Source organism: Schistocerca americana, chromosome 3, assembly GCF_021461395.2.
Source record: "Schistocerca americana isolate TAMUIC-IGC-003095 chromosome 3, iqSchAmer2.1, whole genome shotgun sequence".
Classification (NCBI taxonomy): domain Eukaryota; kingdom Metazoa; phylum Arthropoda; class Insecta; order Orthoptera; family Acrididae; genus Schistocerca; species Schistocerca americana.
In genome coordinates this window covers 361,507,413-361,522,694 of record NC_060121.1, presented here as the reverse complement: position 1 = coordinate 361,522,694, position 15,282 = coordinate 361,507,413, and the positions used below count along the sequence as shown (strand labels likewise).

Sequence of the window (15,282 nt, the reverse complement as noted above, 5' to 3'; positions counted from 1 at the left end):
ATGTGAAACTGATTTCAGTATGAAACATCTCCCTAGCTTCTTACAGGTCCATGCTGATCAATGGTTGAAACTCAGCAGAGCTTTTTCATGGGCAACCTCACACAGTTCTTCTGGACCTCCTGTTTCCACCCTGTAACACCAAACAGATGCATCCACACTATTCTGTGTGGGTACCCAATGTGGGCAAGCATATTTTGGCAGAATGTGGGGTGGATCCAAGAGTCCTTGGAAGAACAGTGGGGGTGCTAAGTGGTGTTAGTGGCTATTCCAACCTGGTCAGCGGCCTCCCTCATCAGAGAGTCCATCATCTCTGCTGTCACAACCATACTGTAGTGCTCTCTACTTCTGGCCACTGCAGATAGTTGTCTGGTTCTCTCTTCTCATGAGCTGTGGAGCACCCTCATTGATCCAGTGTCAACGAAGGTCAAATCACCAGACTTGCCACATCTCACAGCAAAATCTTCATTCCCAGAATTCTGTAGGACTCTGCAAATCTCTTCAAAACCAGCACCATCATCGTTGGTGACCCAATATGTCTCTTGGGCACCTTTCGTCTTGATATTGGCCAGCTCCTGGCCTCCTTCCACTGCTGCCTTCTGACACACTGGCCAGTCTGGTACTGGCACATCATGCTCGTTCAAGGAGGGAGAAATTTACTTCACCACCAGATGGGTGAATGGAAGATACGGATGTGAAACGTTGCCCACATCCAGAAAAGGAAGTTTTCAGTGGGAAAGTTGGTGACATGACAGGCTGTTTGTGTTAACTTCTGTAATGGGAAAATATGAGGTGGTGGGCTTGCTCTCAGTTACTATTATCTGACTTTGTCTCTGCAAGTGAACTATGACTGCTGCTGATGTTTACCTGAACCAGTTTGGACTTGTGTTGGATAGTGCTTCACCTGATGTGCATGTGGTCTCACTACAAGCCTTAAGTGGAACGCTTAATGTTATAATTTCCATATGGATACATAATGAAGTAGTACTGCCTGTACTTACATTAAATTTGGTTATTAATTTCCATTGGGAACTAATGCTTGTATTCTTTTTCATGAAGAACTATTTCTGTTTGTGGACTACTAGATAATTTTAATCTGTTGTTATGGAATGTTAATTGTGCGTAATAAATGTTGTTGGTCTTAATGTGAGGATTAAAATAAAAGCCTTTTTCCAAGAACATTACAGTAGGAGCACCACAACATTATCCATTCCATAGAGTTTCACTTGTGAAACACTTTTTCAATATTACCACTAATACTGAATTCGGGTTTTCTACAACTGTGATCAAAATGTCGGAAACAGCAAAGTACAGCCACTCTTTCATATAATTAATGTGGCTATTATAATGTCACAACTGTAGAAATTATTGTCCATAGCAACAGATGGATCAATGGTGATGACCTGTCTGTACTGTTTCATACAGAAGAAAATGGTATGCAAGACAAATTTGTCAATTTCCTCTATAGTCCTTGAACTGGTATTTGACTTGGCATTCTCAAATTCTATGAAAAAGTATATTCTCTTCATTGGCAACACTCTGGCTTGTTGTGGTTACAGTGCTGACATTGTCATAATTTGACACTCAAATCTGATTGTTTAGTGGGGATCTTTGAGCACAAATTTTGCAAGCTCCAAAAATACTGGAAGACAATCAAGCTGCTGTACACGTGTCTTCCAGAACAAGGAAAGCTCCAGAGAGGAACAGTGATTTTTTATGGCTGGCGCCAGGGAAATCACTTCAGCACCATCCAGATCCAGTGCCATCAAGAATCTAACTATGGATGTAAGTATACAACATCAAAGTGACAAAGAAATATACAAGCCAAGTGAGCAAGGTGATGGGATGCTACAGAAGAATCCAGACCTACCCTTTTGTGAGCATGGCTCATTATTAAATATTAGGTCTTTAAAAAATAAAATTGATGATCTTAGTAGTAACTATATAATGCATTGTAATATAAATGGTTTCAGTGCTGAATACTCATGTGACAGAAGCTCTAAGTTGGATGAGCTACAAGTTTTTTTATCTGAATTTCTAAGTGTTAAAGTAATTTGTTTAAATGAACACTGGCTTAGTAGTGATACCATAAAAATCTTAAATAAAATTGAAAACTTCAAGGTAGCTACCAGCTTTTGTAGGATAAATAAGTCACGAGGAGGTTCATGCATACTCATTCATTCTGATTTAGATTACCATGTAAGATGCGACTTCAATTGTTTTAATGAAGAGTGTATTTTTGAAAGTTGCTGTGTTGAGTTAAAGGACTTAAATGTTGTTATAATATCAATTTATAGAATCCCAGGGAAGGTGACAACTGAGCATTTCCTACGTAAAATTCAGAGTTTGTTAGAATACCTCAGTAAAGAAAAGAGGGAAAAAATTGTGGTTGCTGCTGATTTCAATATCAATGTGTTGAATGAAACATGTGAGGTATCAAAATTTACAGACTTAATAAAAAAAATATGGCTTCAAATTAAATTTTTCTGAATCTACAAGAGAAAATGCTCAGTCAGCCACATGCATTGACAATATTTTAACGAATTACGTATTTGAAAATGGATATAAATTTTGTCTAGATCTAGGAATTTCTGATCATTTAGCATTATTCATTGAGCTACCCGGAGCAGGTAGAGAAGTCCCATGTAAAAAAGCTTATGTAAAAATGATCTTCAACCAAGAAACTTTGACTCTATTCCAAGATAAGCTCAAGGAGAATGGCACTTTGATAAAAATATTTCATTCACGGCAAATTTTGAAGCATTTCTAAAGGATTTTCTAAGTGTTTTCAGTGAAATGTTTCCACAAAAAAACTTATTTTAATAAAATGACAAAATTAAAATGGATCACTAAAGGTATAAAAATCTCCAGTGCTAAGAAAAGGCAGCTACATAAGGAACTAAGACATAATAAAAAAATTGAATTTATTGAATATGTTAAACAATACAAAAGTACATTTAAGAAAGTTGTCAAAGCAGCAAAGCAAATGACAAATAATAAATTAATCTTAAAACACAAGCATAAATCAAAGGCAGTGTGGTCAGTTGTAAAACATGAATTAGGTATCAAAGCCTCTAGACATGGAATTAGTACAATTAAGCTTGAAGACGAGATCATTGTAAATCCGGCTCAAATTTCAGAATGCTCAATGAGTTCTTCATTAACACGTTCGCTGCGGTCGCCAGTGCGAGCCGCTAACGCGCGAGGCGGACGCTTGTAAGCGCACGTGCGCTGAGAGCTGAAATCATAGCCCTGCGAAACCTGTAAGTTTGTGGCGAATAAACTAGATGCCGCCAGCTGATTCGTTTGGAGTTCGTACGCTGGCTACCAGAGGCGCAGCGTTCCACTCAGTCAAGACAGTTCGGGGCTAGCTGCCAGGAGCGCTGCAATCACTTCTCTTTGCAGCCGCACGGCCTTCTATGATTTTTATTTCGAGGAAATAACTTTACATAGTTACCGACTTAGCTCGCCACTGTATCTTTTCATAATTCTTATGGATGAATAAAACTTTGTTCTGCAAGGGAAGTCAGCAGTTTCAAGTTATAATAAGATACTACTGGAATTTATATTTCGTAATCCATACCTGGCTGAATACAAATTATGAACACGCCTAAATTTTGATCGCAAGACTAATGTCTAGTTTTGCGACAAATTCATGTTGTGCACGAACCTAATATTGGCAACGAATATAACGTCTGCGGAAGAGGTGCTAGATATAGAAATACAAGTACACTTTAGCTGCATGCCGATCATGTGATAAATGCTGCCTGCTGTCTGTCGCTTATAAGCGTTACATGCATTTATTGCAAACAATTCTAACAAAGCCCCTTATTTATTTATTGTATTGCTAACTGGACAGAAAATGCAATTCACACAAGTGACAAATCCACTCCATTGAAAAAGAATTAGTCGGAAAACACCAAAAGATTTATAAAACGAAGAAAAAGAAACAGGACTCGTCTGCAATGTGGTGCTATGGAAACCCAATCACAAATATATACATATTATAAAAATGACTGTATGTGTATGTATGTATGTTCCACATCTCCTCCTACTGGACCGATTTCAACGAAACGTGGTACACATATTCCTATTATCGGAAAACTATCACTGTAGGGGTAAGAACCACATACGACACATACGTCAGGAGATATGACGTCATGAACAATGTAATTCGTCAAAAACGGCCGCATCATGTGACGATATTCCACATCTGCTCCTAAACTAGTACACCGATTTCAATCAAATTTGGTACAAATCTTCTCTAAGGTAATGAATCATTTGCTATGGTAGCAAAAACTACTTACGATATATAGTTCAGGAGATATGACGTCATAAACAATTCTGTTCTTGAATAACCGCAACATCAGGTTTGTGATTTCTATTTATTATGTCATTACTACTAAAGCTATTCGCGAAGAATTTTGCAGAGGATATGCATATATACCACTAAATGTAGCTTTGAAATTATATCATAGTATGACACGTAGTACAGGAGATATGACGTCAAAACTATGAAACGCACGAAAATCCGTCCCACTATGCATGTGGTTGTAATGTATTACGTCTGTAATACCAACTCCATTCGCACCTCATTTTGCAGTTTACTAATATTCTTCCCGGGGAACATGGAAAATTATATTCTTGTGGGACACATAGTACAGGAAATATTATGTCATGAAGATTGACCTGTGTGAAAACGGAACTGAGATGAATGGAAAATAGATAGCGATAGAACAGGAGGCGATGGACAGAGAGAGAAGAAGCAGATGGACTAAAATAAGACAGGAATGAATACACACCCGGGCAACGCCGGGCACTGCAGCTAGTAACAAATAAGTTTTCAAGGTGTAGAGGTGATGTTTTTATAGCAAACCACAAATAAGTCCACATACGGTACTGTACAGAAACATCATATTCTGAGCAACCAATGTAACTATATTTACATGGCTATCAAATAAAACAAACACTTTACAAATCAAACACAAACAGATCTTCCTCTGTAGATACGACGTCCCATTACATTATGGATGTGTAATTGTGCAGCAGTTCAAACAGAATCCAGGTTGGTTTGGACACGTTATACACACGTATGGTGTATCCGTACGCTTGCCCCGTGCCGCGCACGTTTTACATCGCTTCCGCATAACTTGCTTCGTCCCTTCCGTTGCGTCCCGCTTTTGCACAACATGTGTGTCTTTACATTTGTTACGCACACCTTTTGTAACGTCCATTGGTGGAAGTAGTCCCTTTATTATTTGTATTCTATAATCATACAAAGTCATATTATGCCCTGAGTATTTATTATATAGGTAATGTGCATTGAACATTAGCATGTCAACTACATGGAAGAATAGTTTCTTTGGCCAGCGGATTGTCTTTCGTTCACATAAATAATAAGACAACATCTGGTCCTGCCTATCGGTCCCAGACATACAACTATTATATCTGATAATTGGCAGTGGTTTCGCGACTATTTGCTGGCGTGCATTCTGCACACGTTCCATTGTATTGGGGTATTCTGTGGAAATATAGGAGACCTCTCGTCTATCCTTCCATTTGCCGATCATTACCCCGTCCGAATATCGTGCTATGGTGTCCCCTTTCCCCAGCTTGGCGCATACCACGTCTTTAGGGGTATTTTTCCTATTTACCCTTAGTGTCCCGGTGCAATGTGTTTTTGCATTCAACAGGGTTTTAGCTAAGGCAAAGCTGTTGTAAAAATTGTCCATGTAAATGTGATGGCCAACATTCACCTTCTCTTCTAACAAATGCAATACTATCTTTTCAGCATGCCCTTTTCCCCCCATATCACCACGCATCCCCGTGTACACAGCGCATTTATTGATGAAGCCGTCTGGGTTATTTAGCATGTACAATTTGATACCATACTTATTTCTTTTGTTTTTTATGTATTGTCTAAATGACAATCGTCCCCTCCAAAGAATCATTGATTCATCTAAAGAGAGATCCCTACCTGGATAATACACATTACACATTTTGTTGTTGAAATAATTCAATATAGGGCGTATCTTATACAGTCGATCATTTGGTTTCGGTTCGCCTGACTCTGGATTTTTTGCAAAATGCAATGCGCGTAAGATAAGCAAATATCTGTCTCTGCTCATACTCATCGTTATTCCTTTATTTTCGAACAGCGGATCCCTCTTCCAGTAGTCTTGTAGTCGGGCACATTTGACATTACCCATATGTAATGAAATCCCCAGGAAGACAAGTATTTCTTCTATACTTACGGGTTTCCAATTACTAATTCTAGAGCCCTCTTGTGTATTTGCGCTCGCAAATATATTCCGTGCGTTATCATTTGTTTCGTCAACTATGAGCTGCAGTATGTCATCTGTAACCAGTAGCCTAAAGAAATCCATTGGCGTATTGCCAGCAGGCTTCATCAGCAAACATTCTGCTTTCGTAAACGGGTGATACTGCATCCCATGTGGTTCTTCATGCCACGTAACACCTGGTTTGCTTACCTCTGCGAGCGCTGGTTCTTTATCGTCGGCGATTTCCTCATCATCGTCGCCCGTATCGTCCGATTCCGAACTGTCACGAAACATACTGGACAGTTCTGCTTCCACACTGTCATCACTGTGGTCTGTTTCTGCAGTCTCCAAATGCCAGTCACCCTCATCTGGTTCGTCCTCTCTGAACTCTACATCACTATCTTCTAACACACGTAGTAACTCATGGTCAGTATATTGGTCACTCTTCCTACACTTTTTCGCGTTCGAAGGCCCCGGTGTCGGTTCATTCGCCGCCATTGCAAACAATGCACAACACAGACGACAAAAAACGAAAACACACAACTGCAGACAGGAACACGTTACGTGATATGTCGTTGGTTACTTGAACTAACACGAGTGCACAGCCGAACAAACTAAACTGAGAACTCTGCTAGTGAACGCGCCGCTTATATGCGTCAGCCGCAGCAAACATGTTGACGGCGTAGCGTAATGGTCAAGCGCATTGCTCACAAAACAGTCGACCTGGAATCAATCCCAGGTGCTTCCTAATTTTTTTCAATTGTTTTCATTCTTATTTTCCTTGGTTTCGTCAGATTTTGCAACTATTTACCGTAGAATTTAAATACATTCAAGTAGTATATTTATATAACTAGGCGAAAGTTTTAATGAAAATAAAGATTTTAAAGATTCTTGTGATTACGTGCGCTACTTTTTATTCATTACGACAGTAGAAGTTTTGCCATTTTTATGGTGACATATCATAGAAACATGTGAAACATATATGTTTCACTCTAGGCACATTTTATGAAGGCATTGTTTGAGCAGTTACATTTCTCTGCAACATGCTTCATTGGAAAGCACACTTAATTCAAGTTTTAAAACTAAGGTGTTTCCTCTAATAGTTTGGATGCAAACCAAGCGTACTAGATCATAGGGGTGTCCACAAGAGCACTGAATTGATGCAGCACGGTCGAATGTATTTTAATTGCATCTTCTCTTGATGATACCTCTCGCTGTTGTTGGAGTTATTCAGGGGCACTTTGTAATCTTTTAATTACATTTTTGACTTGACGATAGAAATGTACATCTACCGTAAATAACCGAACACTCTGAAGATACGAAGTAAAATAAAAATGAGAAAAAAAAATCAGGAAGGACCTGGGATTGATCCCAAGTCGCCTGTTTCGTGAGAAATGCGCTTGACCATTACTCTACGCCAATAACGACGAACAGAGCGCTAAATAGGGTATAGCCTCCTATAGTGCTATCGGAACAACTTTCGAGAGCATGTTCTCCTTTCCTATGGCCAACTCAGGCGAAATATTTCGGGCACGTTATGTGGAGTCCCACCTCTTTCTAGAAACAATTCGGACGAAATCGGCGTGTCCCAGTTGGCGACCTCCCCTAGTGAGAACTCAGCTAGCGAGCGCACCGCTTATAAGTGTTACCCGCACTGGCTTGCTGATCGCGGCAACGCTTATGAGCGTCAGCCGCTCTGGCGTGTTGATCGCGGAAACGCTTATGAGCGTCAGCCGCTCTGGCGTGTTGATCGCGGAAACGCTTATAAGCGTCAGCCGCAGCGAACGTGTTAATGTAGTGAAACCAGATGTTGCAGATTATGGGAACAATGTATGTCCTTTTGCACTAAATCATAATTCTGAATGCCTCACAAAATTCAAAACAGTTTCAACAATAGATGTAGAAAAAATTATATTAAAACTAAAAAACAAAAATTCTGCAGGTTGGGATGGAATACCAGCAAAAGTCCTTAAATTTGTGTGTAAAATAATAGGATACCCACTGTCTAAAATAATAAACCAATCCTTTGAACAAGGAAGCTTCCCAGAGGTGCTGAAGTATGCGGAAGTGAAACCGTTGCTCAAAAAAGGGTCAAGAGAGGATATGGGGAATTATCGTCCCATCTCCCTCCTTCCAGTCCTTTCAAAAATCTTTGAAAATGCTGCTGCTATGCAGAAATATGATATTATTACGGAAACCAATTTGGTTTCTAGCGTGGCAAAAGTACTACTGATGCAATTAACAAGTTTATCGACAAGATCAGCACATCATTAGACAACCATAATAAAGTTGCAGGAATCTTTTGTGATCTCACAAAAGCCTTTGACTCTGTAAATCATGCACTGCTTATCTATAAGCTTGACAAGTATGGGATCAAGGGTAATGTTCTAAATTGGCTTACTTCATACTTATCAAATAGGAAACAAAGAGTGATTGTCTCATCAAATGCAGCAAATTACTATTCAAAATGGAAAACAGTACTCCAAGGTGTCCCTCAAGGCTCGATTCTAGGACCTATTTTGTTCTTGTTCTATGTTAATGATTTACCGAACAATATAAATGCTCCATCGATTTTATTTGCAGATGACACATCTGTATTAATTGAAAACCAGGAGCCAGAAAACATCCTTCTCTACATAATAAACACAATGAACAAACTAGAAACATGGTTCCAACTGAATGGATTAAGATTGAACATCCCCAAAACCCACATAGTCCAGTAAGCAGGACAGTCAAAGCCCCAAGAAATTAAAATAACTCATAAAAATCAGGATATAGAAGAAGTAGATTCTGTAAAGTTTTTAGGGTTAAACCTAGATAAAAATTTAAATTTGAATAAACATGTTGACTACCTGTTAAACAAATTATGTAGCTTTGCATTTGCTATGCAAATATTAGCTGGTGCAACAGACATGAATACAAGGAAAATTGCGTACCACAGCTACTTTCAATCAGTTGTAAGGTACGGTATTATTTTTTGGGGAAATTCGAGCAACATATTGCGCATACTAAAGCTACAGAAAAGAATAATAAGGAACATGTGTACCGCCCATCCAAGGACATCATGTCGCCCACTATTTGAAAAACAACAGTTATTAACAGTTCCCTCCTTATACATCTATGACATTATCATCTTTCTACGTAGCAATTTAGAGTTATTTGAGAAAAACTGTTTCAGTCACTCATATAACACAAGAAACAAAGACAATTTTATGCTTCCCACTCAACGGTTAAACCTACATGCGCAGTCTCCTCAGTATATGGCAATGAAAATCCATAACAAGCTAAAAGGAAAGAATGTTCTGAGTATGAAGCTAGAGACACTGAAAACAAAGCTATATGATGTACTTGTCAAACGCTGCTACTACACTGTTGAGGAGTTCATGAAGGATGAACTGAACATTTGAGCAGGATAAATTTACATATAGTCTTGTGTGTAAATGTAGCTGTCCTTCACAAAAGGGAGGAAAGAAAAATAAAAGTTTATATTAATGTTAAAATTCTTTGTATCAATTAGGCCTAAGTTGTGTTATCCATTTTTTGACGTGTCTCCTGTACACTAATCATATGATTAGAAATTGTATGTTATGAGACAGATAAAACACTATTCACTATTCACTATCTCCTCTAAAAGACAAACTACACAACTTTATCTGTTGAGGATTTCATTAAAAACTTTTAATTTGACAAAGAATTTACATTTTCATATGGAGAGAACTGTCACTCCCATCCTCAAATCAACATAAAAAGTCCTCACAAATCTTAATAACCTTTTTCTCTTTTAATGAACATTCATGGATCCCATTTGGTAGTAACATTTGAATTTGTCAGTGTTATTCACATTGTTTCACTACACTGAATTCAGCACCATGTACTCAGATCATTATACAGTCAGATTCATACCAGAATTCATGCGTATGTTCAATGAACATTTTCCCTTCACAACAGCACATGACAAATCCAGCAAAACAAACTCTTGGGTAACTGCTGAGGGTGTCAGGATCTCTAGCATTAGAAAGAAGACACTGTACTTGGAAGCATATAACAAGCATGATCCAGAATTTCTCATGTATGTAAACAAGTGCAAAAGAATGTTTGAATGAGTTATTAAGTAAGCAGGACAATTGGCTAACAGTAAATTCATCTGATATGACATAAACTAATTAAAAATGGTATAGTAAATGTAAGGACTGAAGTAGGTGCTGAGAAAGCTACTAATTTTAATCCTGAATTAGAAATTGATGAGAAAACTGTTAAAAACTCCACAGAAATCTACGAAAAATTCAACAGGAACTATAAAACTTCAAATAAAATGGATGACGTCTCTCCCCCTCAGATGGACCCCAACATAATGCAGCACAGTTTTGCAGAATATAAATTTACTCAGGTATTTTGTCATGAAGTGGCTAGCAGTATAAAATCCTTAAAATCATAAATTTGTGAGCTGAGATGAAGTTCTAATAAAAATATAAAAGCAGGTCATCACAATATTGCATCCCAATCTGCCTCACAATAAATGTCAGTTGATAAGGGCTGCTTTCCCAACAGGCTGAAATATGCAGATGCTCTTGCGGTCACTGTCTTAAGACAACAAAGAAAGAAAACATTAAAGAGGTGAAAAATATTGAGATATTACACATTACACAATGAAGTGATTGATTCCATTTCTTTTAATACAGATACAGAAAGTCACAATGAAAATATTTTTGGAAGGCTAAAAGTGTAACACTGTCAACTGGAAACTTATTAATACTGTTTTCTTAAATATAATCTTACTTATATTTTCACAACAAGATGTATGTGTATTATTATTTTGTTGAACTACAACTTGGCCCATTATTTATTTGAAATTACTCAGTACTAGCTGCATAAAGCAACAGAACCACAACATTTAAATGGGATTCTTTTAGTCCATGTCTTACATACATTTAAGGACCTTATGAAAAGATGTTACATTTTAAAGGTATCTTCATCTTCTTGGAGCCTGAGTATATCTGATTTATTCATGAAGTAGTAGCTTGGCTGTCTCCCTTTCTGAAAAATAAAGTGGCAAATGAAAATAAAATCATGTTTGAATTGTACTAAAGAAACAATTTTACATTTCAATTTTCTATCAGAATATTTCTGTTTACATTCTGTAGTGCCATAATAATTATAATTTAAGCTAGTTAAACAACAAGTATGCGCTGAAATAAATTTTATACTCAGTCATGAGTCACCATAAAGAGCTTAAGAATAGCATAACCTAACAGTGTTATGATTTTATTAAGTCATGAGACATGTACATACCAGATCCTTTGCAATTCTTCTGGCTCCTGCTCTTATGAGGAATGTACTTAGTTCTTCAACTTTTTCCACACCCATTGCATAGTGTAATGCAGTCCTTTCAAGCTGCATGCAAATGAAAAATGTATGTAATACAATCATGGAATATCCTGGATGAAAAATAGATAATGGTACAGAGCAGATCACCAGCCACTACGAAGAGAACTGTCTGATAGACAATAAACAAAATGTAGAATATAGTGGTGATAATTGCTTGCTTAGTGAAGTAGCAATGTGTGTGTGTGTGTGTGTGTGTGTGTGTGTGTGTGTGTGTGTGTGTGAGAGAGAGAGAGAGAGAGAGAGAGAGAGAGAGAGAGAGAGAGAGAGTGAGTGAGTGAGTGAGTGTGTGAGGGAGGGAGGGAGGGAGGGAGGGAGGGAGGGAGGGAGAGAGAGAGAGAGAGAGGGAGGGAGGGAGGGAGAGAGAGAGAGAGAGAGAGAGAGAGAGAGAGAGAGAGAGAGAGAGAGACTGTTGTTCATTTCTGCTTGGGCTGAAGAGTTGGGTGACCAGGTGGACCTGTGTCCTCATGAGATCCAAACTGGTCTGTACCCTCCACCCTTCCCTGACCGTCCAGTATAACTGCCTGGGCTGATAAAATGGGGCTTCTTCACATTGTACTATGAGGCCAGTATTTTTGCATCTGTACCTTAATGAAACACTACTTTAAAGCTGAATGCCTGATGGATTGGAACTTACAAGTCATATGTGTCAAAGAAATGATTCCCTACTTCTAGGCTGCAGCTCACTTCAACTATGCTAATAGTACACACCTGTGTTACCAGGTCAGAATCAGCTTGAAAGAGAAATTGGATCATTAGGAATTTAACAAGGTCATTGCTAAAGGCTACTTCATTATTTGCATACTGAAAACTTCTCAACAGGCATCTACTCACTCCACTGTGCAGGCTCACCTCCAGTACATCAAAGGACAAGTAGTGATGTTCACCGAGTTATGGTCAGGAACATTTGAGCAACATGTAGATACAAGGGAGCTACATCTACATCTATATGAGTAGGGGGTTCATCAAAACACTTTCAGACTATTTCTCTACTGTTTCACTCTTGAATAGCATGTGGGAAAAATGGACACTTAAATCTTTCTTTCCTTATTAAAATGGTAATTTCCCCCTATGTAGGTGAGAGTCAACAAAGTACTTTTGCATTTGGAGAAGAAAGTTGGTGATTGAAATCCAGTAAAAAGATCTCAATGTAACAAGAAATACCATTGTTTTAATGATTGCCACCCTATTCACACCTGTGCCATTCTCTTCTCTTTTTCGTGGCAATAGAAAATGAACTGCCCTTCTTTTAACTTTTTTGATGTCTTCTATCAATCCTGTCTGATAAGGATCCCATACTATGAAGCAATACTGCAGAAGAGAACAGATAAGTGTAATAGAGGCAATCTCTTTTGTAGATCTGTTGCATCACTGAGCTGTTCAGCCAGTAAAACACAGTCTTTGGTTCACCTTCCCTGAAACAGTTTCTATGTGATTGTTCCAATTTAAGCTGTTAGTAATTGTAAACCCTAGGTATTCAGTTAAATTCAGAGCCTTTAAATTTATGTGATTAACTGAAACTGAGTGGATTCATTTTAGTACTCATGTGGATGACCTCACACTTTTTGTTGTTTAGAATCACTTGCCACATTTTGCACCATATAGATATCTAGTCTAAATAACTTGGCAATTGATCTTCTAATGACATAAGTGGGGCAGTAAGCAACACCATCATCTACGGACAATCTCATAGGAAGCTCAGATTGTCTCTTAAATCATTTATACATATTAGAAACAGCACAGCATCTGTAACACTTCCTCAGGAAGCACCAGATAACACATCTGTTTTTCTCAGTGGTTTTTTGTCAGTTACTATGTAATGTGATCTTTCTGACTAGTCACACATTCAGTTGTGTAACTGTGATGATACTTCATAGGCATGCCATTTTATTAGAACTGATTGGGAGGAATGGTGTCAAAAGCTTTCTGTAAACCTAAAATTAAGGAAGTAGTTTTTTATACCATGTCAACAGCACTCATAACTTACTGAGAATAAAGTGCAAGTTGTGTTTCACAAGAATGATATTTTCTGAATCCATGCTCACTATGCCAATAATCAGTTTTCTCATTTGGACACATATGTTCCAAAATCGTAGTGCAAATCAATGCCAGTGACATGAGTCTGTAATACTACTTCCATTTCCTTTCTTGCGTATTTGCGTAATCTGTGGAACTCTCCAGTGCTTAGGTAAACACCTTTTGTTGAGTGAGCAGTTGCATATGAATGAAATATATGGACCTATTAGATCAGAATACTCTGAAAGGAACCTAATTAGTTTTCAGTCTGGATTGGAAGTTTTGCTTTTATTAAGTGCCTTAAGTTGTGCTTTGCTAGGTATCTATTGCTAAGATTCTCATCTTGTCAGCTATTTTTATTTGAATTCTGGAATGTTTACTTTGTCTTTTTTGATGAAGGAATTTTTAAAAACGAGGTTTAGTATCTGTATACACGTTTATTTGGTCCAGTAAATCTTACATGTACAGTGCAGCACATCTGATATTGGACAGGTCAGTGCAAATCTATCTCCATTTTTACAGTAATAAATATATTTTTTTCAGCTGTGACCACTTTACTAGAAAATTACAACTGAAAACATGAATAAACTAATATTAATGATTACAGTCTTTACATGCTACAAGTTGGTAGTCATTTTTACACAATTTTTTAAAGTGATAAATAATGTGGCTTATACACATAACTTTCTTAGGCTCTCAAAAATTTTGGTGGAACTCATCCAGACTATAGAAGCAATGTATTAATAGATATTCCTTTGATACTGCTTTAATTTATTTCAGATCATTTATTACTTTAATTTATTTTGGCAACTTATTGTAAATAATTTTGCCATAGTGTAGTGTTCCTTTTTGGCGCAAACTGGTTTTTATTTGGAGCAATTGGAAGTCAGTTTTCTGTCTTGCGTCATGTTGATGCAGTTTTTCATTTTTGAGGAGGACAATATGATTTGTTATTGCATATTGCTTAGTGAACATTGCACTTTCAAAGATGTAAATACATGGGAAAGGAAGAATCCCCATCCTTTTAAATAGTGGGCTGCAGGGTTTGTTCCTTATTTTTCTAGCCATGATTCTCGCTATCCTTTTATGCATCCTGAAGAGTTTTATGCAGGATGACAAGTTAGTGGTGCTGTCGTCAGTAACATTAACATTGCTATCCTCAGTGAAGATACTGATTGTGTCTTGCCATTGCTGTACTATACATAAAACCAATGTATCTCTTAGAATTTTCTGCCAGATTTTGAGACAGATTTTCATTGTAGAAACTATTAAAAGCATCTCACATTGAAGTCCACACAAAATTTCAAGCTTTTGTAAAACATCAGCACACTTGGAGACTAAGACCCTTTTGAGCAAGGAAAGAAGAAGTCAGCATTATTTACACACACACAAAAAAAAATCCTTTTCTGTCTGACTTGGTTGCTATTTTTCAGCCACCGCTAACACATCATCACACCAAATTTCTGAAGCAGGGTAAAGGTTTCTGGCGACAGTATATGCTGAACATATGGTTAGAGAGACTGAATAAACTCAGAACCAGCCAACAAACTCAATGGTGCTCTTGCCAACTACAGAAAGGGAAGTGGCACTAGTAGTACACCAACTA

At 37.7% G+C, this 15,282-nt stretch overlaps 1 protein-coding gene across 1 annotated transcript in view; it reads right to left on the bottom strand.

Moving 5' to 3' along the window:
• Positions 1 to 11,086: 11,086 nt before the first annotated feature.
• Positions 11,087 to 15,282, bottom strand: part of LOC124606083 — a 375,104-nt gene continuing 370,908 nt past the window's right edge. Inside the window, exons 17-18 of the mRNA XM_047138048.1 lie at positions 11,568 to 11,669; positions 11,087 to 11,312 (exon numbers count right to left, since the gene is read on the bottom strand). Of these exons, the coding sequence (XP_046994004.1) occupies positions 11,229 to 11,312; positions 11,568 to 11,669 (186 nt within the window). The 3' untranslated portion in view covers positions 11,087 to 11,228. The remainder of the gene's footprint in view (positions 11,313 to 11,567; positions 11,670 to 15,282) is intronic.